Source organism: Vitis vinifera, chromosome 7, assembly GCF_030704535.1.
Source record: "Vitis vinifera cultivar Pinot Noir 40024 chromosome 7, ASM3070453v1".
NCBI classification, from domain to species: domain Eukaryota; kingdom Viridiplantae; phylum Streptophyta; class Magnoliopsida; order Vitales; family Vitaceae; genus Vitis; species Vitis vinifera.
This window is the reverse complement of record NC_081811.1, coordinates 3372365-3392799: the sequence shown is the minus strand read 5'-3', so window position 1 is coordinate 3392799 and position 20435 is coordinate 3372365. Positions and strand designations below refer to the sequence as shown.

Here is a 20435-nt window from a genome sequence, read left to right as displayed (position 1 = left end):
TATTTATTATTATCGTTATTAGGCAAATAGTCATCTGTCAAATAGGTAGCCCATCAAAAGGAAGTGTACCAGGGATCATTTTTGTTCCAAGGATCTTATAAAGATATTTAAGGCATAAGAGAAGAATTTTGTACAGAAATTTCGACTCTAGGATAACATTATTAACCATTTATCGGGAGTGCAAGGGATCCCTTGCGCTCTTGGAGCAAAAGGAGAGAGTATAAGGTGATAGTAATAGGTTAATTGCATTTGTTTCAAAACCCAGAAAACCTTGTAAGACCAACGGCAGAAAAACAGAGATTACAAAGAAAGCCTTTCTGTCTTCTAAAATACCACTAACATTAAATCAGGAATAAACCTCAACACGTCCCCTTTTCAGCTGTGCTCATTCCAACACATTAAAAAACATTGAAAATCGAAATTTCCATACACCACCCTCACTTCAGACATAAATTGGGAGCAAAATGCCTTTAAAAGTGGCAAACTTGCCTCAGTTTATCAGAAACTTGTATCAACCTCGTCCTCGTCCTCCACCTGTCAGCAAAAGCAGATGCGTAAGTTGTGTGGATTCATGTATAGCTAGCTAGTTTCATTGCAAGCTACAACCAATAACGGTTATAGTTCATTAGAAAATGCAAAAATGGACAGGCCTACTACATTCTTTCTCTGCATGTATTAGCATTCCCAAAGCTTCAGGTCATTTTAAATTTGGAGAATGATCTAATATACTAATCCACAAAACCTTGCTCAATACCAGAAAAACCACAGAAAATTGCAAGTTGTCTTTAACTTCTGAGTAACTTCAACTTCTTGTGCATTTGGCAGAGTCTAATTGGGGATTAAAATCCATCTTAAAGATGATTAATATCAAACAGATTCCTTGAATATTCAAGTAGCAGCCTTTTCATATAATAAGCTTCACATTCTCAAAACTTCGTTTATTTATTTACTTATATATATATATATATATTTTGTAATGATGGGAATGGAAAAGCTTTACCTCTACTTCCACCTGTCTTTCCACCAGGCCCACCTCTACCTCGGCCTCCACCCATGCCTCTAGCACCTCCATCATCTAGGCCACGCCCAATGCCCTTCGCTGGCCTCCCACTAGAACCGTCCTCTCTGCCTCTGCCTCTTCCACGCCCTACCCCAGGTGGCTTCCTATCTGAAAAAGCCAAATAAAGCAACACATAAAAAATCCAAATTCCTAGTATGTATGCAATTCTGAAAGAATTCAATGCTAGAAAAGTGCAAAATTGTCCAAGAACACCTAACAGAACCATGGGAGCAACATTCAGCAGAAAGTAACATGTACTCTAGGTAAATAGAATATGATGCCTATGATTGTGAAGGCTGGAATTGATTTGCACAATAAATGGCCAGTACAACTATGATATTAAGTCCCACCAAAATGAGGTTAATTGGTCATAAACTAAGAAACCTCAATTTCTCTGCAAAGGGTGAGACTTCTTTTACAATATTTCTATTTAAAGCAAATGAAAGATTCTTCTCTTCTATAGGGAAGATCCAGATCAATTACCATTCCCATTTCAATAAAAGAAACAGGTTGAAAAAGTGTTGCTATTCATACCTGCTCGGTTCTTGGTTTCTTCTTGAACTTTATCAATTACCTGAAATGCAAAGGCATCAGTGATTGATCAATGGCATAGACACTAACACATCAGAAGAAACAATAGAAAAAAAACATGCAGAAAGATAAAAAAAGTACACTCTTCTGTAAAAGTCTTTAGCAAAATTCAGTTTTACATGCGCATTAAATCTCTGAAGCCAAAATTGTAATAACCACTGAGTTATCAAAAAGAGATTTCAGGTACTGTTTTCAAAGTTTTTTACGAAGCACCTTTTTTTAAGGCTTTTTTTTTTTATAAAGAAGAATTGCTTTTATCAGTCACTCCTTTCAGTTTCAAGTACTAAATCTCTATTTCCAAGTCCTTCACCTGAAAAATAGTACTACTCTGAAACAGCACATTGATTCAAGAACCATGATGGCCGATACTAGTATGTTGTTTTCACAACTGGTATATCCCAAGTCAATACATTTGAAGTAAAGAAACAATTAATTCTTTACCAAATTATAAACACCAGTCTATACCAGCACAACTTTGATCCTTCCAAACCCCTCCACCCGTTAAAAAAAAAAAAAACCGGCGTATCCCAAGTCAATACATTTGAAGTAAAGAAACAATTAATTCTTTACAAAATTATAAACACCAGTCTATACCAGCACAACTTTGATCCTTCCAAACCTCTCCACCCATAATAATAATAATAATAATAAAATAAAACCAAATATTGGCCAAAAACTCAAACCAAATGGTTTTTGAAGCTCCCAATGATTAATAAATCAATTAGACAAAAAAAACTTCTGCCCAACATAATGAGAAGCAAAGTTGGTCCTTCCAAGACTGTTCTAACAGGGGTGTAAGACAGAACAAATGGATCACAGGAAAAATTATTGTGTAAATGAGTGTACAATTCCCATTATGGTGTAAAAATTTTTAGATGAATTCCACTAGGTCGAAGGAGAAAATAAGTATACAAAATAGGACCAAAAGACAACTAAGCAAAGAACGTAACAAGAATGCACTGTAAGGTCATAGATTTAGCTTAAACATGTGAGGAAGATTTCAGACATACCTCATCAGGAACTCGAAGATATTTAATTGTATTCCCACGGATGTAGCACTCAGGCATTCTCCAAAACCTATCTCCATCCTACATTAAATCGGATGAAACATGAATTTGAAGAGCAAACAAGAACTGTCAAGGTAAATAAGAAGTAAACAACAAACAAGAACAGTCAATTAAAGAGTTGATTACTTTTGAGGTACAGATAACTTCCCGAAGATGAATGTTCATCCAAGTATCACAGTTAACCAAATGCCCATTGTAAGTTTCTCCATTTTTAAGCTCCACCAACTATCACAACATACAAGCAGTATAAGTTACAGGTCACGAAGTGAGATGCTAACTCTTAAAGAAAATTTTACATCGAGGCTCTGCTTGTTTTCATCTGAGGTTATTCATGAAAATCCTTGACAAGAAAATTTAAAAAATTCTAGTGTGAGGAGATGTTTTTTTTTTTTCCAAAATTTATCAGAGGAGAACTTCACAACAAAATACAGATTGGGACAATAGAGCCCTAAAAAAGAAGGAATTTTCTAGAGGAAAACATTTTCCCGAAAAGAAATGGATCCCAAGGAGATTGATTGCAAATTGAAAATCACCCATACAAAGATAAAACACTTACCATAGGATGCCCTTGCGCAGTTTTCAATAGGGAGAGAGGAAGCTGCGGCGACAAGAATCAAGTTAGTGAAAACACCAAAACCAACAATTGAACCAAAAGAAAACCCTAATGCTCCATCTGGATACTGAGAAGCGCATAAATACATAAATTAAGTAAAAATATTGAATCTTCTTATGGAGCCTTTTGTTCGTGTTAAATTCCTCTCATATCATTAAATCAAAAAACAGCAGAAAACAATATTTCAAAATTATCTTTCCATTTCTCAGCAACCAAACGGAAGTAATCATCAGGAACGTACCATTTTTACTAGGGCACAAAAAGCAGAACACCCAGCCTGGCGAAAAATAAATAAATAAATAACAAAGTCGTCATTAGAATAGCAAACGAAGGGCTTTGAAAACCCTAGCCGACAACAAACAGAAGCAGAAGAATTGTAGGCGAACCACACGCGAGATCTCAAAGAATGAAGGGTTTTGGAAGGAGACAAGTACCTGCGGTGAGATTGGAGTGGAGAAGAAAGGATGAAGCCAAACGCAAAACCAAAACAGAAAACAACGTCGTTCGAAGGATCTTCCTCCGCAGGCGCTTCAGCTGAAGAGGTCTTGTAAGTCAGAGAGTTCCGCAGGTCGGAGCAAACTTAAATACTGAGCCCCACATTATTTTATCTAATGATAATTGTATTTGTATTTTTATTTATCTAATAATAATAATAATAATAATAATAAATGCTTATATAATTAATTTGAACACTTTATTTTCATTAATTAAAACAATGATGTATTACCATCCAAATAACTTTTGTAAAAATTTATAAGCAGTTTTGCTTCTCTAATATTTTTATAATATCAATTTTGTATGTTTTAGTAATAAAAAATTCAATTCTTAAATTGAAATTTTAGGCTTTATTTGATAATTATTTTTTAAGAAAAAAATTAAAATTATATATTTGATAACCACTTAAATAGAATGAGAAAATGAGTTTTCACACCATCACGTAAAAATAATTATAAAATAGAAATCCCTTAAAAATAATTCAAGTTTTATATACTCATCGATTAAAAGTAGTATTTAAAATAGTAAAATGTAGTACCTACATCATACTTGAATAGTTAAAGATAGTATTTTTTTATTAAAAATATATGAAATATTAATTATTTTTTAAATAAATATTTGAAATTTATATTTTATAAATTTAAGTTCAAATTTTTTTCACATGAGTGTATAGATAAAAATAGGAAACATAGTATTATCATATAATTTTTTTTTTTTACATTTTTAGGATTGTTTTAAAAAATAATTAAAAATAGAACACTATAAATTAAATTTGTTTTTAAAAATAAAAAATAGGTTAAGAGTATTTCAATTTTTAAGTTCTTAAATAAACTTTTATTTTAAAAACATCAAATAATTTTTAAAAAATATTCTAAAATATTATTTTTTTTTAAATATTTTCGAAAACACTTCTCAAACAAATAATAATACATTTTTTTATTTTTCATTTTCAAAAATAGAAACTTCCATACAAAAATAAAATATTTTATATAAAAAGTACAAATTTTACTTACATTTTTAAAAATCACTTTAAAATATTTTAAAATTTGAGGTAACAAATTTTTTTTAATACTTCAATTTTTTAGACATATCTTAAAATAATGACCTTTTTCTTATAAACAACTCACAATTTTTATATTTTATATAAGAGTTACTATAATTTTCTGATTTTAAAAACAAAAACTAAAACTTAATTGTCATGTTAAGTACCAAAGCCATAAATAAAGGAAAATAAATCAATAAAAATGGAGGAGAGGTGGGGAACAAGGTGGCGCTACAACACCTACAAAAAGCATGAAAAGCAGGCTTTGAACCACAGCATTTGGGCTCCAGTGTGACTGCGGGGAACGCTATCCTACCACCAGGAAAGCAATGTTAACTACATTAATGCAAAAAAATGAATCTCCCTTCCCCATATCAATGCTAACAATCTGTAAGAAAAAGATGGGTTTTCACCCTCAGGGGAAGACCAGAGTTGCAGTTATTGTAACACATCACTAGATTGGGTGCTTTACATTCTTGTAGAGGCAGATGGTCGCAAGAATTTACAGAGACAACAAAAATAAGTTAAGAGAAGGGTGGGCATGGTTCATTGATGCAGGGTTCATCCACTGTTGCATCATTTGAATGTACTTTGTAGATGGTTGTTAAGTCGACCAAGTGTCGCATGGTTGGCCTACCATGTGGGCAATTCCAGGGTGACTTCAGGTCTGAAAGATGCTCTAGTATCTGTAATAATCAAGTGCAGTACAGAAAAATGTGAGCAGTTTTAAGCCTACGTTTAAGGATGCAAAATGCAAATATTGATAGGATATCCTGAAAATTAAATTGGTAAAAATCAGAAGGGCATGGAATTCTAATAGGATTTCTTCTCAGATATTAGAGGAGACAAAAAATAAAAAAGCACTGGCCTTTGCAGCTTAATATGAGAAATATTAAGTTACTAATTATGCCCAGAGTTCTTATTTTTTCCTTTTTCCTTTTTAGAAAGTAATATAATTAAATGTAGAATTACTACCCTCTGCATCTCTTTTCTTCCAAGTGGATCTCCAATCATAACAGATGATCTGCAGGCACGTGATGCTAGCATTGCACGGACTCTCGATGGGCAAATAGAGTCACAAGTATCCATTTTGTAAGTACCAAGGATTGAGCATTCCCCTTGACCATCAGCAAGAGTAGAAATAAGCTCCTTAACATCTGTTCAAAGAGATGTGATTATAATCTTGTGCACAATGCCATATTTACGAGATAACCCTGTGAAACTGAGAGAGTACTGCATGCTCAGGTGCAATATCAGACTGACTATTGGATAATGGCTGCATGCTTAAATATTTTATAATCAACATACCATAGTTTTGTCTCAAAAGGATTACCTTCAACTCCAAAAGTTATGTTTTTACTGAAGGGAACAGCTTTTAGTTTGAATCTTTGACCAGGAGGGGCATGTAGATCCTCTTCCAAAGCAAACCCATTTTTCCTGATAATGGAGAATACCAGAATGCATATCACAATCAGACAAAAACTATACTAGGTCCAGGAAAGAACAAGAAAAAATTGGGGGGAAAAAACAAAAAGAAAACAGAGAGACCCAAAAAACTTAAACCCTGGGCTACTGGTAACTGTAAGAAATTGAATTACTCAAGATGCATTTCCTACCTGAAATAGGATAAATGAATGTGATGAAAGTTTGCAAACAAGAAAAGGCAACTGAGAACTAGCTTATAACTTCAACAACATAATTTTGGAGATCTTCAAAGAAAACAAGTTCACATGTCTCAGGGGGGAGAAAGAGAGTAATGAGCTGCTGAGAGGAAAAGAATAAAGATTCAAATGAAGACTGCACCTGATTATATCCATATGTATGGAAGCAATTACTTCTTCTTCAGGAGATAGGTCCAACCTCAATGGCCTACATATATGAAATGAGAAGAAACAAATCAGAAGTTACTGTATGAAAAAAGAGTTTCGCACAAGCAGAGGAAAATGGGAAATGCATGAGGGGAACTACTGAAAGGTGAAGAAAGTAAGGTCACCAATTCCAAAACATTTAAGTGTTTTTATGATCTCAAATAAATAATTAAATATATAAAAGTTTTTGGTTTTAAACATGCTTTTTGAAAATAAGAATGAGTAATCCATTCATCCTACAATGAAATTCCATGTCACTGCAATAGGTACCCTATTGTGTAAGAAACACAAAGAAGTTCAATGGAAGTAACTTCATGAATATTCTGAACACCATACCGAAGCAAAGGCTGCTGGTTCAAGACAGTTGATTGTGCCAGATGCTCAAAATTGTATTTTTCATCTGCAGCATGCTGAAAAGAGAAACCCATATTAAGATTTTGATTCTCATGAAAAACATGCAATTAAAATCTGGCAAATTTGAACATACCCACCATATGTGATATGTAAACTCAAGTTTTACATGAGTTTACTGTTGTATTCATGAAATTAATTTTCCAAAGAATGAATTATCTTTCTTCCATTTAATTTCTTTCTATAATGGTACACTGTTCCATGTTTTATCCTCTTTTTCAGGATTGTGGCCATCACTGTAACGATGAAAAACTCACTCCATCATCATACACTATAGCTCGGTTTATCAGTATCAGACTGATCTCTGTTACTTGCATAAGCTAATTCCAATGAACTTGGAAGCCTCTTCCAAATCACATGATCTTATCTACTAGGATTTCGCTCCAAGGTGCCTACTACATTTGCCATTAGAACATAAATGTTCCACTAAATGTAGAATTGAGAAATAGAAGTTCAGAAGCATGGAGGGAAATTACCTGATCCACAATAAATAGATCTTGATCTAACTTTCCAATGATAAAACCAAGATTGAATTGCCCAATCACCTATGACACAAGAAGAAACGTTGCTCATGACTGATATTATTAAGTCTAAAACCAAAGATAAACAAGCTATGCATATAGCTAATGGCTAAGAATGAATTAGAATTATAATTTCTAGGACAAGTTACCCCAAAACTCTAAGAGACAAGCTTTAATTATAAGCATAGCTGATTGTAGATGAGAATTACTAGGATAAACTTAGACAAAAGCAACCTCAGAAACAAAAGTTGTTTTCTTAACAGACATTTGTCAATGACCAGAAAGCAAGCACATAAATCTTAAATTAGTGGCAGGAAAAATAAGTAGACTGGCTTTATTGTGTGCTTCCAACTATTTTCAATAGAATCAGATTGTTGAGCTCTTGTTCTGGACTGATTGTATACAATACCTATATATGCGCCTAGAATGTGCATTCATGTAGTACATATGTAGAAAACAAGAACCAGAAAGGGATAAAGTTTCAGCAAATAGATCCAAAATGGCCCAGAAAAATCCAGACCAGTTTCTCTGGGGCCAACAAGTGTATGCTTGAAAAATTTAACAACAATTTGAAGCACTATAAGGTGGCTTCACGTTGATGGGGAGACAAGCCTTAACCCAAATCCAATTCATTTGAAATCATCATTTACCCAAAACCAACATCTTTAGAGAAACACCCGGCCTCTGCCTATATATTTTGGCAGTTTGACCAGTTGAGCTATATTTAGATAGCTTGATGAAGAGCATGTGTATCTCCCAAAAAAGGCTCAAAAGCCCAGCAGAGTGTTTCTGGCATGGCATCAAATTTTCCATATCAATGGGAAAAAAAAATTGCCTGCCAAGCAAACCTGGCATGGTAAACATAATTCTGCAGTGAGCCAATGTTTGAATGCATGTGTATATAAAAATATGAAAAAAAAGTGTACAACCTTCATTCTTCCAAAGTCCTGTTTCTTGAAAAGTTTCTCCAACTCGGTAGTAGCTGCAGCTAGAGCCCTTACTTTTCGTTCCTCATTTTCAGGTTGAGAAAACTCCAGTGTTGCAGCAGAGTAGCACCTATCAGTAACCATTAAGGGCTAAATCACTCAAAGAACAGAATGGAATTAAGCCTTTTCCAGTTTTGAAGGGAAGTTTCCACTTTATAAACCTTTCAGTCGTTGTTCTTCCACATTTATAAGAGCTAGATTGCAACCTTGACAACCTCTGATGCCTCCTTGTCCTTAACTCTTCAAAACTAAATTGCAACGTGGAACATATCTTCAAATCAGAAGAAGGCATAGGAGTGTCCAGCACAGGAGTGTCTTGCACTGCAGAAGCTACACCTGAAAGATCTGAAATATTTTTTTCTTCACTCAGTGAAGCAGTTGTTGCCACATCAGCAGGAGGCAATGGTGTTTCATGATTCTCCAAGTCCTAGAAAATGGAATAATTGAACTCAGAAACAGAAGAACTCAAACTACAATTAAGAGCAATAAGTAGATATTGAAGGGGACATCCATGATTACCACCATATAATTTCTAACACATGACCACAGTTTCAAAAGGGGCATAGGTATAGAATGGATTCTCATAAAGTTCCTAGAAACTATAACTTGAACCTATTTTACTCTGGAGGATCAAATTCTCTTTCTGCAGAAGTACAATATACAAAATGTTTTAGCTCAGAACACCGACATAAAAACTGATATTTTTTATTGGTCATAGTTCCAGTCAAATCACCAAAATGAGTACCCACCAATTATCTCAATTTACCAGCTTCACAAACTAAGAACTCATGTTCTGCACATGAGATGAGGTGAATCCATATCCTTTATTTAAACTATTGCACAATCAGTTCCAAATACTTTATTTAAATCTCAAACAAATGTGGTTGTAAGGATTTTGACAACATAGGTATTTCATAGTACCCAACTATGCCCGTTGATTAAATTAGTCATATCCAAAATTTATCAACAAAATCAGAGAATTTTAGTAATCCATTGTGTCAAGTTAAAAAACCAACTTCCCAAGAACTGCCAAGTTTCTCTACCGTTATAAGTTATGGAGTCATGATTGAGCATTTTAAAACTTAGCAAATGTTGGATACAGGATAAGTGAAGAAGAACACAAATCAAGCATTGAGGAAGAAAATACCTATATGAGCAGCGGGCCATATGTATCTAAAATATTACAAGAAGTAAACCAAAGAGGAAGATCGAGGTTTTTACTTAACATCAGGGGATGTATTACATTTTGTCTTACCTAGAAACTATAGAAAAAAGTTTGAAGATTATGCCTTATGGTGTTTTTCCAATGCATGTATGCCAATTGAATAACCTTTGCAATGCTCTTATAACTCCTCTGGCCAATAATACTACCATAAAAATTGTGTACTACACATGAAGCAGGTAGAATGATTAGGTTAGTAACTAAAACCTAACAACAATCTTCAAAGCCAAGTAACATTAGGTTATCTAAACATCTGTGGTTTTGAAACTCAAGGGTTTTCCACAGTGAACAGGCAAATAGTTATTTTTTGACTTCCCAAGGCATTATGGAAGATATACAAAAGTTATTTGGGTAGAAATATGTTGCCTTAAACTGTTGGCATTGGTATTTTTGAAAATAAATAAACCATTGAAACATCTTTGCCTGTCAATTTCTACAAACATGCCAGAATTCTTAGACAACTTCCTCTATGTTCTCATAAACAATCCTTTATTACAATGGAGTGAAAGAACCCGAATAATTTTTTAACCGCATCACAAACAAAGCCCTCTGTGCTACAACTTCAGGCTAGAAACTACATTTTTTTAGATCAGAATAGATGATTACATGTGTGACAGGAACAAGCAAAGAATATAACATATAAAAATGGAAAGGAGATATTGTCAGGTTTTAATCATAAAAACAAGCGCACTTTTAACTTTAAGTGTGGTTCAGCAGGATTACAGATTCTCATACCTCTCCAGCTTTCTCATCATTAATGTTTCCTCCAGAATAATGTGGGTTTTCAGTTGCATCAAAGGCGCTGTCTACTCCAAGAAACTTGGAAGGCTCACTCTCAATAATTCCAGCAGAATCATTAGTTTTCTGATGGTTAACAAAGGATCTTGAAACCAGAGCATGCATCTCAGAGTTGTTTTTCTTTAACTGACAATTAGGGGTTTGGTTTCTTAGGAGAGGGGCTTCAGATAACACTGTACTAATATTTTCATGCTTCCTTTTATTTACTGTTACAAATTTGGATAGTGATGATTGAAAGTAGCTTGAATGACTGGATGAACCTTTATTTCCAAATGATTGAATGTAGCTTGAATGACTGGATGAACCTTTATTTCCAACAGCGCCTTTTACAACCATTTCTGAAAGAGATAGAACTTGATGATCAATTGTATCACTATTGATGGTCATTGTCGTTTTCTCACTGTCCCACTTGGGAAAGCTATCTGCCTTCTTAATACCATGGACTCGAAGAGAAAAGTCCTTCTCAATTGAATCTTTGTCATAACTGTGGTCCATTTCCTTGACAGCATGCATGTTCTCAGTGCTACTTTTGACCATCTTTGAAGGAATTTGGTCCTCTGTAATTTGTTCCTCACTGTGTGCTTCTTCCTGAAGATCACTGCCATCTGGAAATAATTGTTTCGACGACGAAAGAATTTGTGTTTGAGGAGGATTTAGTTCAGAATTATCGGTCTCCTCTGTAGGCTCCTCAAATCTATTAACAGAATAACTGGTGAGACTTGGGGAATAGATTTTTTCTAATCCCTCTCTTAGGGAGTGCAATATGGAGCCTTCATCAGAAAAGAATATTTTTCTTTTGTCCGGTGTTACATTGACATCATATGCTCGAGTTGGAACAGTAAAATTCATTATTGCAATGGGATACTGCCTGGAGTTTGCTCCTTTATATAACTCATTCACAAGCTTGCCAACTTTAGGCATATCTACCGGCCGACCATTTACAAAAAAGAATTGTCTATCTCCCAAAGTCCGTCCACTGCCATATCCAGACTTAGAAACAAAGCCATCAACTTTGGAACTGTCAGACAAACATATATTCAGAGGCTCTAAGCAGTTGAAGGTGTTCATGCCAAACACTGTTATAATGTTATCTTTCAGGGAACCGCTACCTTGTGTTTTAAGAACCATTGATTTCACATTTTTTCCAGTTGTATTGGTGCAGACTAACCGAACTCCTCCAGCAATAAGAGCGTAGGCCTGAAAATTAAGAAATAGCATGTGAATAAGATGGTGCACATTTACATCACTCAAAAATCAAAGTAAAAAGAGATAATTGATCCACTCATTCAAGGGAATATCACATAGCTGTTTTGCTAATAAAAAAATCCAAATAGCTATTTTTTGGTCACTTCATAACCCCTCAAGTCTAAGCACTGGGAATGGAGAAGCTGAAGAATACCCCCAATCAACTGGAGAGATTGCCCCTATGTAAATTAACAAGTTTCAAGATGGTAATGCCTCATACAACATGATATACATATAATAAGTCACGTGATAGCAACTAGAAGTGTAGAACATCAAGTGAAATGACATTCAAATTATAACAAACAAGAAAATATTTGACAATTATGTTAAGTAGCATTTTCTGACACAAGAATCCGTGGAAAAAGCGTCTTTCTAGGTGGTGAACCATCACCATCATCTCAACTCCCCATGTTAATCATTGCAGCAACCACTAACATGCCAAACACAACCACCATTAAAATTCCACCACTGCCACCCTTTTCCGCCCCACCACTACACCATGTCCATCCCTGCCACACTTCATTTTCACCACCATCACACCTCTACCATTGCCACTCTACCACCACCTCTATCTTTCCCAGCCTCCCAATATTGCAAGCGTAATATCACACCTGCACCATCACCATCCAATTCCACCACTTCCAAGTTCCAACTCTTCCACCCTACCACTATCATCATGTCCACCATTGTCAACTTACATTTTCAGCAGCATCACACCCTTAACATGGCCACTCCTCCAGCACCACCACCACTTCTTTCAACTACCAGCTGCTGCAGGGGGTACTGGCAAGGTCCAAAAATTCATATCATAAGTGCAAGGGTTTAAAAGTTTCAGTTAATTCTAAGGAAGTATTGCATGATGATGAACTATCAAAATAAAGTCAATGTGACAAGGTGTTGTGCCAGTTATTTACAGCCACTGGAGCAACTATCATTATTTTAGAAATTATCAATACTTGGAAAACATTTAGTCAATCCCAAGCAGCTGCTGTAAAACCTGGAGAATGACAGGGATAAACCAAACCCATTTCTACTGTATCAAACAAACTCAAGCAATATGATGGAAAATAGAGGCTCACACTCAATAAAGAAATAAGCTTTCCATATTCCTTGCGTATGTTGCGACTAAATTCTTTGCTTCGCACTGGTAAATTGGAGAACAACTTCTTAACAGTGACAGTGGTACCAATTTGACGTGCTGTTTTCTTTTCATCTCTTAGTAAACCTGAATGATCAAAGGTCAGGTGTGTTGCAACCGATTCATTTTTTGTTCTTGTTTCGACAGTCAAATTCCCAAGTGCACAGAGGGAACTCAGTGCCTCCCCTCTAAAGCCAAAAGTGGTCAAGGATTGAAGATCAGGAAAATCAATTAATTTAGAAGTATGATGCTTAAGGGCAAGAACCTGCAAAAATCAAAGCAAGACGATGAATACAGCTAAGCAGTAAAATGCCAATGTTATACAAACAAAAAACCATCATTTAATAGCTAATAGCATGTTGAAATTGAAAAGTAGCAAACCAAACAGAAATAAGTTCTGAAGGCATTGTTTTTTGAAACTTTTTTTTTTTTTTTTGTTGGTATTTAGTTGCTAAGAATGCATTGAAAATTAAAAATTTAGTTAATAAAACAAAGAAAAAAATCAATATTTTGAATTCAAGAATTGTTATTATTAGAATTCAAGAGGAAAAACCCAAATTTCAAGTGCAAAATTTTGGTTAATTGGGTTGAGTTTTCTATCATTTGAAGGGGGGAAAATAGAATGATAACATCATAGCTAAATTTTGTCTTCCCTTTTCTCTGGGGCTATTTGTCAGAAACCAAACAGACTATTTAAATTGAATACAGGCACTAGGCATAACTAAAGCTAAAAAGGACATAAGCTGTCGACTTAAACCACAAAATTCATATAAATTGAAAACAGAAACAAAGCACTCAATTCTTAAGCTAACAAAGCAAAAATACCTTGAAATTATTCGGCGAAATGCCACAGCCATTATCGATGACTTGGAACCATTCTTGGCCGTACTCCTTCAAAGCGATTTCGATGCTAGTGGCGCCGGCGTCCAAGCTGTTCTCAACCAACTCCTTGACAGCTGAAGAAAGATCTAGAATCACTTGCCCGGAGCAAATACGATGAACTGCACCCTTATTTATGGCCCTAATTGTTGGAGACTCAGATTGTGCTGCTCCTTCCATTGAACTCATCACTTCTTCCAATCAGATAAAATCACGTCATCATAATCATTAACATTGCCTACAATTCGCATGAATAAACCATAGAAGGTGAGGAATAGACTGAAAAGCAAGAATGAGTTGAAAATTGAAAAACAAGATCGACAAGAGAGATTACACAAACCCTAGTTCGCAGTTGCAGTTGTTAGGTTTTTTGCCGCCAAATCTGAGAGGAGGGCCGAAGCCCGTTTAGTGTGCACGCGTGGGAAGAAGGGGTAAAACTCAAACGACGTCGTTTAATTTGTTCCGTTTTCTAACTACTTCACCCTCTCAAAACGTTGTCGTTTATGGTTTTTTCCTGTTCGCTTTTCTCCGTTTTCTTCTGTCATAGAATAATACACTACCTTCTTCCTTAGTTTTTGACTCACAGCTGAAATGTAAATTTTTAATGAATCACAGGCTCTTGGTTTTTCTCTCTTCAGGTGTTCAAATGCACACTTTGTCAGATTTGATCCAAAAAAGAAAGAAAAAAAAAACTGTGATAAGGACAAATCTTCTTCAGCAACGAATCTTCTTGTGTGGTGTATCACTGTATTGTCTTCAACCTTAATAGAAAAATGATGAAGAAAAATCATCACCATAGCCAAGAGGGTATTTCATATATATTTCCCATAATTCCTAGTTCATTAAGTAGAACGTTTCGGTATTTTCTAGATTATAGTTGTTCTTCCTTGTTTCTGCTCCAACCTTTCTTGTTTTTCTGCAGTGACGAGGGAGTTTGGGTCCACATCCTTAACCCTTGAGAACCCGAAACTTCCAACTTGCAATTATCACATAGAAAGCACCACATAGCTTGAACAGTTCACTTTTCAAAAGGTTCTTTTGTTCTTTAAAACAATGTTCTGAATTTTGATTTATCTTCTACCTGTTACCAGACATAGGACAACAGGGCATAGACCCTCCGGTATAACCATGTAGCTCGATGCGTGATAAATATGATGATAGAAGACTCAGGAGTGATGGTGACGGCTATGCCTAATGAGTCAAGTTCAACGTTGCACACGACGGATTGGCCAAAAAGGCTTGGTGGAGTACAAAGTGGCTGGCATATTTCAGCAATTGGTTGTCTTGGGAAGTGGCTGCACTGAACTTTCCAACTTTCATCAATGGAATTACATCTGTTTGAATGCCAACAACTGTAAAATATCTAAGTGAAATATTGTGGTAAATAAAGTTCACACTGTTATCAAGTCTAAGAACGTGGGAGAAAGGACAGGTACACGCCTGCATGAAACTGCTGGCTATAAAATGGTATATAGTGAGATCCCCACAAGGATGATGACACTCCAACATTAAAGTACTTCAAAGGATAATTAAAAAAAAATGTAAAGGATGTTGGAAACAAGCACGTTTTGACCATCTTATTAGTAGCATACTACAACGACTTGATACCAAGAAAGCCAACACATCAAAAAGAATAGGAAGATTTCTAGTTCCTCTTGGGAATTGAAACAGAATTAACTACATACAATTAAATGGAAAGTAAATATTGTACAGAAGAAGCTAAAAACATCTAATATAACTATGAGAAAAAATATGGGACCAATAGTGGCATGAAAACAACTATATATGCAGCTTCACCCCGACAGGGAAGACAGGGAAGACTTCGTCATCTAGATCCAGATTAAAGGCATCCAAAGAGCAGTATACTTCACACCTTTTTAATCGATATCGTCCAAAGAAGATCTGAATCTGATTGCACTGTTATCTTGTCTCCTTTCACAATGTTTGATGTACTTACCAATCCACCAAATTTCATCTCCGTGTCATCTGGAATACACAGGATTAAATTACAAACCAATCACAAATTGCAGAATCATGTTGGTAGAATCACGGAGAAAACAAAGATGATAAAATTGATGTGCCTTTAGGAACACCACCATGACAACACACCCAAGCACTATCGCCAATAACCTCTAACATGGATGACTTAAGAGCAGTCAAATAATAGGACCTAACCATAACTCCAAATGCCTTCTCCTGATTACTTTGAGGAGGAGATGCCGCTATAGGAATGTCAACCCACATATCACTGAATGGTACAGAGGAGCCAAGACACCAATCACCAAAAAAATTTTTAAAAGAAAGGGTAAATAGCTGTCACTTCGTTTTTAGTGAAATGACAGCAGCACTCTTAGTAGCAGGATGCATCAAGCAAGAACTGTAGATTGGTCAAAACTAGAATGGTAAACCATGAATATACATAGCAATCCCCATTTGTGCTTTGGTAAACAAAAGCAACAGCAGGAAGGGTATATTATGTGATGTATACTTACTGAGATCCCATTGGAGCCCTGTGGTTGTAGTGCTGCCAGAAGGTGTGCCAATGGGGACAAGCCCACAATGTGGGCCCTCTACAGAAGACTGGATATGGATCTCGTGATGGTGAGTCCTTGGAAGAAGGTGGATGAGGCAATCATCAGACAAAAGGATTATTCGCATGGTTGAGAAACGGTAAAGAACATTTATGTTTCCAACCTCGTGGTCAAACCTTCCTCCAAGTGCTCCAGCAACAAGTATGCATAGCTGCAATTTAAAGAACAACCATCAACTGAAATCCCAATTGAAGTGTGCACACTCATAACTACCTAGCAAAGAAAAAAGCATCCTGCACAAATATTTCACTTTCCAGTACCTAATGAAGGTTACAAGAGAATGGAATATCAGCACCTAAACAAAGCAGAAATCTCATAGAAAACAGCACAAATCCCACGAAAAAAGCTTATGAAAAGATTATAAGTCACTCACATTGGACTTGTCCAGGTCTGGTGTGAAGTCCCGAATAAATGCTATACACTTATGCAGATCTGTGGTGTCCTGATCATGAGATTCATCCACAATCTTGGTTCCCTGAATTCAATAATCAAACATAGGCCTCCTATGATATCAATTTCTTGAGGACCATACAAACATATACCGTAAAGAAGTCAACCCAACAAAAAATTGTAAATTGCAGATAAAAAGGAATTTGTGACAATGTATACATGTATGCTCAGCATACTGAACATGGTAACATGAACTAGATCTCATCTACTTTATTTTCTCATGAATGACATTAGTATAATGTTTTGCTTTGACTAAACACAGACAGATATGAGAACACAGATTGCTGAGGCATAGTAGTCTCTCACCTCCCTCAAAGCGGGATCCTGCATGGTAGTTCATTATCAAAATGAATATATGTATAATTGATAGAACGATTATGCATGAAGAGAATGGCCCATTTACCAAGTTTGAATAAAATTCCAATACTTCAGTTCTGACTGAATCCATGTCTCCTTTTACTGCATCGGGCTTGTACCTGAAACCAATCAAAGAGTTAGTTTTAGTAACTGCTTAATACAAGTATTTATCTGGAGAACCACATGTTCAAGAACTAGAACAAGATAATAAACAGAAAACACCACAGGAAAGTAAAAGGATCTGCTTGGTTCAAGACAACTCATATCATATGACAAGAATATGGTAGAAGATATATTGTTTTAACACTTTGACAACTTGGAGAAACCTGAAACTTAAAATTAGATGAGTGATGGAAAAATTATTGTCCATTACAGTATTATAAATAAGCTCCATGCCAAATGATGCACTGAAGCTAATGACAATCCCAAATAATAGTCCAAGACTTGTGAAACAGTTGAGGTAAGAGTAGTTAAAGACAGATTACGATATGCTAATCAAAGTATGATTCAACTAGAAATCCCAACAACAAACACTTCACTAACCCTTCAGTTAAACATGAAAACTATCAATTTTTCAGTAACCCTGTCCATGTGATATATCATTCTCAGCCTGTTCTTTCCCTTTTCAAGCCTTTAACTGGTATAAGCTTCTTTCAGCAAGAAAAGGGGAACAACAAAATCACAAATATAAGCTGATCAGATACCAGAAAAATACCAAAAACTACCAGGACTTAAAACATATATGCTACAATCTGAACATCCACAACAAGATTAAAATAGAAAATCAGAGACCTGTTTCTGACATCGTTTCCATCTTCATCAGCCAAGAGCCCAGGCATTTCATCATACAGACGATTCGCTCCTCCATCCGCACAGAGCCGCAGTTGTGCTGCTCTACACAAACACACCATAATGTAACCAAAGCCATAACCCTAGCAGTCCATTTAGTTTCCAATAAACCACACAAAAAAATAGTCAACACACACCAAAGAGGAAAAAGGAATCTCAAAAGTCATAACAGGTTCCGGTTGAATTGCCAGTTCCAAAATTCCATATCTCCTTTTCTTTCTTCACAACTTTCTCAGCAACCAAACAGAGCCTCAATCAAAACCTAAACGAAGAAAAAAAAAAACTAAAAAAGAAAGGAATAGGACAAGTACCGTGCTTCCATACGAGAGGAGTAAAGCGAGGAAGGCGTTGGTTGAGGACGACGAGGGCGTAAGTAGGAGGGGGACCGTCGTCGGGAATCGAAGGGAGGAGGAAGGCGGAGGAGTGACGCATTAAGTCCATGGCTAACGTGCGCCGTAGGGACGAGGAAGAGAGAGAGAGAGAGAGAGGAAATGAGGATGCAGAGAAAAATGAATATATCTTTCTCCGAGTGATTTGGACTTTTTGAAGTTTTTAACTCTCAACAGGACAGAAGGTTCAAGGAGGAGGTGAGTCAGAAAAGGTTTATAGGCGGTCATTGGAGCAGTGATGCACAATTAATTTGAAGAGAAGATGTGGGCTCAGATGGTTCGTGACGTGGGCTCCTTTCAGCCGTCCAAGTATGTTTCAAATCTTATGAGTTGGTCAAAGGGAAAATAATTATAAAAAAGCACTCCTATAATTATATAATTTATATTGCCGCCACCCCACCACTCCATTAATCTTCCCTCACCAAAATCTACAAAAATAAAAGCTTAAGAGAAAAACTAGGATTTGAGGAGTGGACATCGGTTCAAAAATTGGACAATATGAAAAGGATTAGAATTAATAAGGAAAAAAAATGGTAGGAAAAAAAAAAGGCCAAAGGTGAAGGTTTTGAACAAGGAGTTAATAGTTTAAAATAAAAAATAAAAAAATGTATATATTTTTTCAAATAGATCTCCCCATTTGTGCAGGTAGAGTTTCAGGAAGTGTTTTTAAAAAATATTTGTAGTTTAAAAAGTACTTTAAAAAAGGTTAAGGGTTTAAAAAATTTTAAAAATCACTTATATTATTTCTATATAAAGGAGTTAATAAGGATATATTTGGTAAGTGTTTTTAAAAATAGTTTTATATTTTTTTAAATAAAAAATAAAAAAATATATTTAGTAACTAGCAACTTTTTTTTTTTTTTTACTTGTTGTTTAGGATTGTTTTAAAAAATAATTATAAAAAATTAAAAATAAAGTGGTAGATATAAAAATTATTTTTAAAATATATTAAAAATAGTCAAAAACACTTAGGTCCCTAAATAAACTTTTATTTTACAAAACATTAGAAAATAATTTTAAAAAATAGTTATCAAACAAAATTAAAGTGATTTAAAAAAATATATTTTTATTAAAAATATTATCAAATGCTCTTTAAAAATATATTTTTGAAATATTTTTATTGAAAAACGTTTTCTTTAAAATAATTATATATCAAATATATTTAAAATAGTCTTTGTCATCACATGCTCTTTGCTTTTAAAAAGGAAAAAATAATAAAGTTGAACTTGCAAGTACAGGCTATTTATTTTTCAAAAAAGGTTACTTTGACGGGGAACTGGGCGACAAGCATGTGTTTTTTACTTTTTTCTTTTTTGTGGGTAAAGCACTAAAGCTGTGCCACTGAAAAAGCAGGTTGCTACAGCCCACCACCTGATAACATCGCAGGAATTCACAGATTTAAATCATATCGGTTAGGCTTCTCCATATATGAGAAGTTTTGGGTATGGGTATTCAAAGGTTGCCCATATTGGTATTTGATTATTCCCTGGAACTGGAAGCATGTAGAATAGCATTTTATTCCTTACAGGTGTGCTGGTATCTTCCTTAACAAACAAACACACAACACCCCGCCCATTTAGAATTTCACTCCTTAAACCTGAAGGACGATTCCTGTGCAAGACAAAAGATGATGGATGCTACACCATTTCCCAGCAAACGTACGGAACTCAAATTCCTAAATTCTATTCTCAATGGCCATTCAAAGTTGATAGCTACTCAACCCCTACTCATTCACCACATAACTCTCTTATCTTTCATGCATCTGATTCTCCCACTAGAACAAGTTCAGGCCATGTTTTCTTTTCAAATTTGATGATTTTAATTCTCACATTTGGATGATAAAATGTCCTTAGGGAATCAAAA

At 35.2% G+C, this 20435-nt stretch overlaps 3 protein-coding genes across 7 annotated transcripts; all 3 read right to left on the bottom strand.

Annotated features, from left to right (window-relative positions):
- Positions 1-226: 226 nt before the first annotated feature.
- LOC100241738 (probable U6 snRNA-associated Sm-like protein LSm4) lies at positions 227-3936 on the bottom strand. Its single transcript, XM_002264702.5, has 8 exons — positions 3766-3936; positions 3573-3608; positions 3275-3316; positions 2845-2943; positions 2662-2739; positions 1595-1634; positions 1001-1168; positions 227-534 (listed from the first exon to the last, which is right to left on the bottom strand). The coding sequence occupies exons 2-8, from the start codon at positions 3573-3575 to the stop codon at positions 512-514; spliced, it is 453 nt and encodes a 150-aa protein (XP_002264738.1). The 5' UTR covers positions 3576-3608; positions 3766-3936; the 3' UTR covers positions 227-511.
- A 1277-nt stretch (positions 3937-5213) lies between these two features.
- Positions 5214-15389, bottom strand: LOC100255596 (DNA mismatch repair protein PMS1). Of its 2 annotated transcripts, none has more exons than XM_010653874.3 (12): positions 14271-15389; positions 13883-14174; positions 12999-13322; positions 10612-11871; positions 8816-9081; positions 8598-8724; positions 7624-7692; positions 7073-7146; positions 6672-6737; positions 6202-6305; positions 5844-6025; positions 5214-5554 (listed from the first exon to the last, which is right to left on the bottom strand). In XM_010653874.3, exons 2-12 carry the CDS (start codon positions 14123-14125, stop codon positions 5393-5395), a joined length of 2877 nt encoding a protein of 958 aa, XP_010652176.1. In that variant the 5' UTR covers positions 14126-14174; positions 14271-15389; the 3' UTR covers positions 5214-5392. The 2 variants fall into 2 exon arrangements, with proteins under 2 accessions (XP_010652176.1, XP_010652175.1); XM_010653873.3 differs by having other exon boundaries at positions 14277-15389.
- A 96-nt stretch (positions 15390-15485) lies between these two features.
- On the bottom strand, positions 15486-18815 carry LOC100246863 (thiamine pyrophosphokinase 1). 4 transcript variants are annotated; one of them, XM_019221060.2, is made up of 7 exons: positions 18495-18791; positions 18127-18228; positions 17381-17453; positions 17284-17301; positions 16901-17002; positions 16429-16678; positions 15486-15922 (listed from the first exon to the last, which is right to left on the bottom strand). In XM_019221060.2, the coding sequence occupies exons 1-7, from the start codon at positions 18503-18505 to the stop codon at positions 15804-15806; spliced, it is 675 nt and encodes a 224-aa protein (XP_019076605.1). In that variant the 5' UTR covers positions 18506-18791; the 3' UTR covers positions 15486-15803. The 4 variants fall into 4 exon arrangements, with proteins under 4 accessions (XP_019076605.1, XP_002264610.1, XP_002264561.1 ...); XM_002264574.4 differs by having other exon boundaries at positions 18127-18223; positions 18495-18790; XM_002264525.5 differs by lacking the exon at positions 17284-17301 and having other exon boundaries at positions 18127-18223; positions 18495-18815.
- Between the last annotated feature and the right edge of the window lie 1620 nt (positions 18816-20435).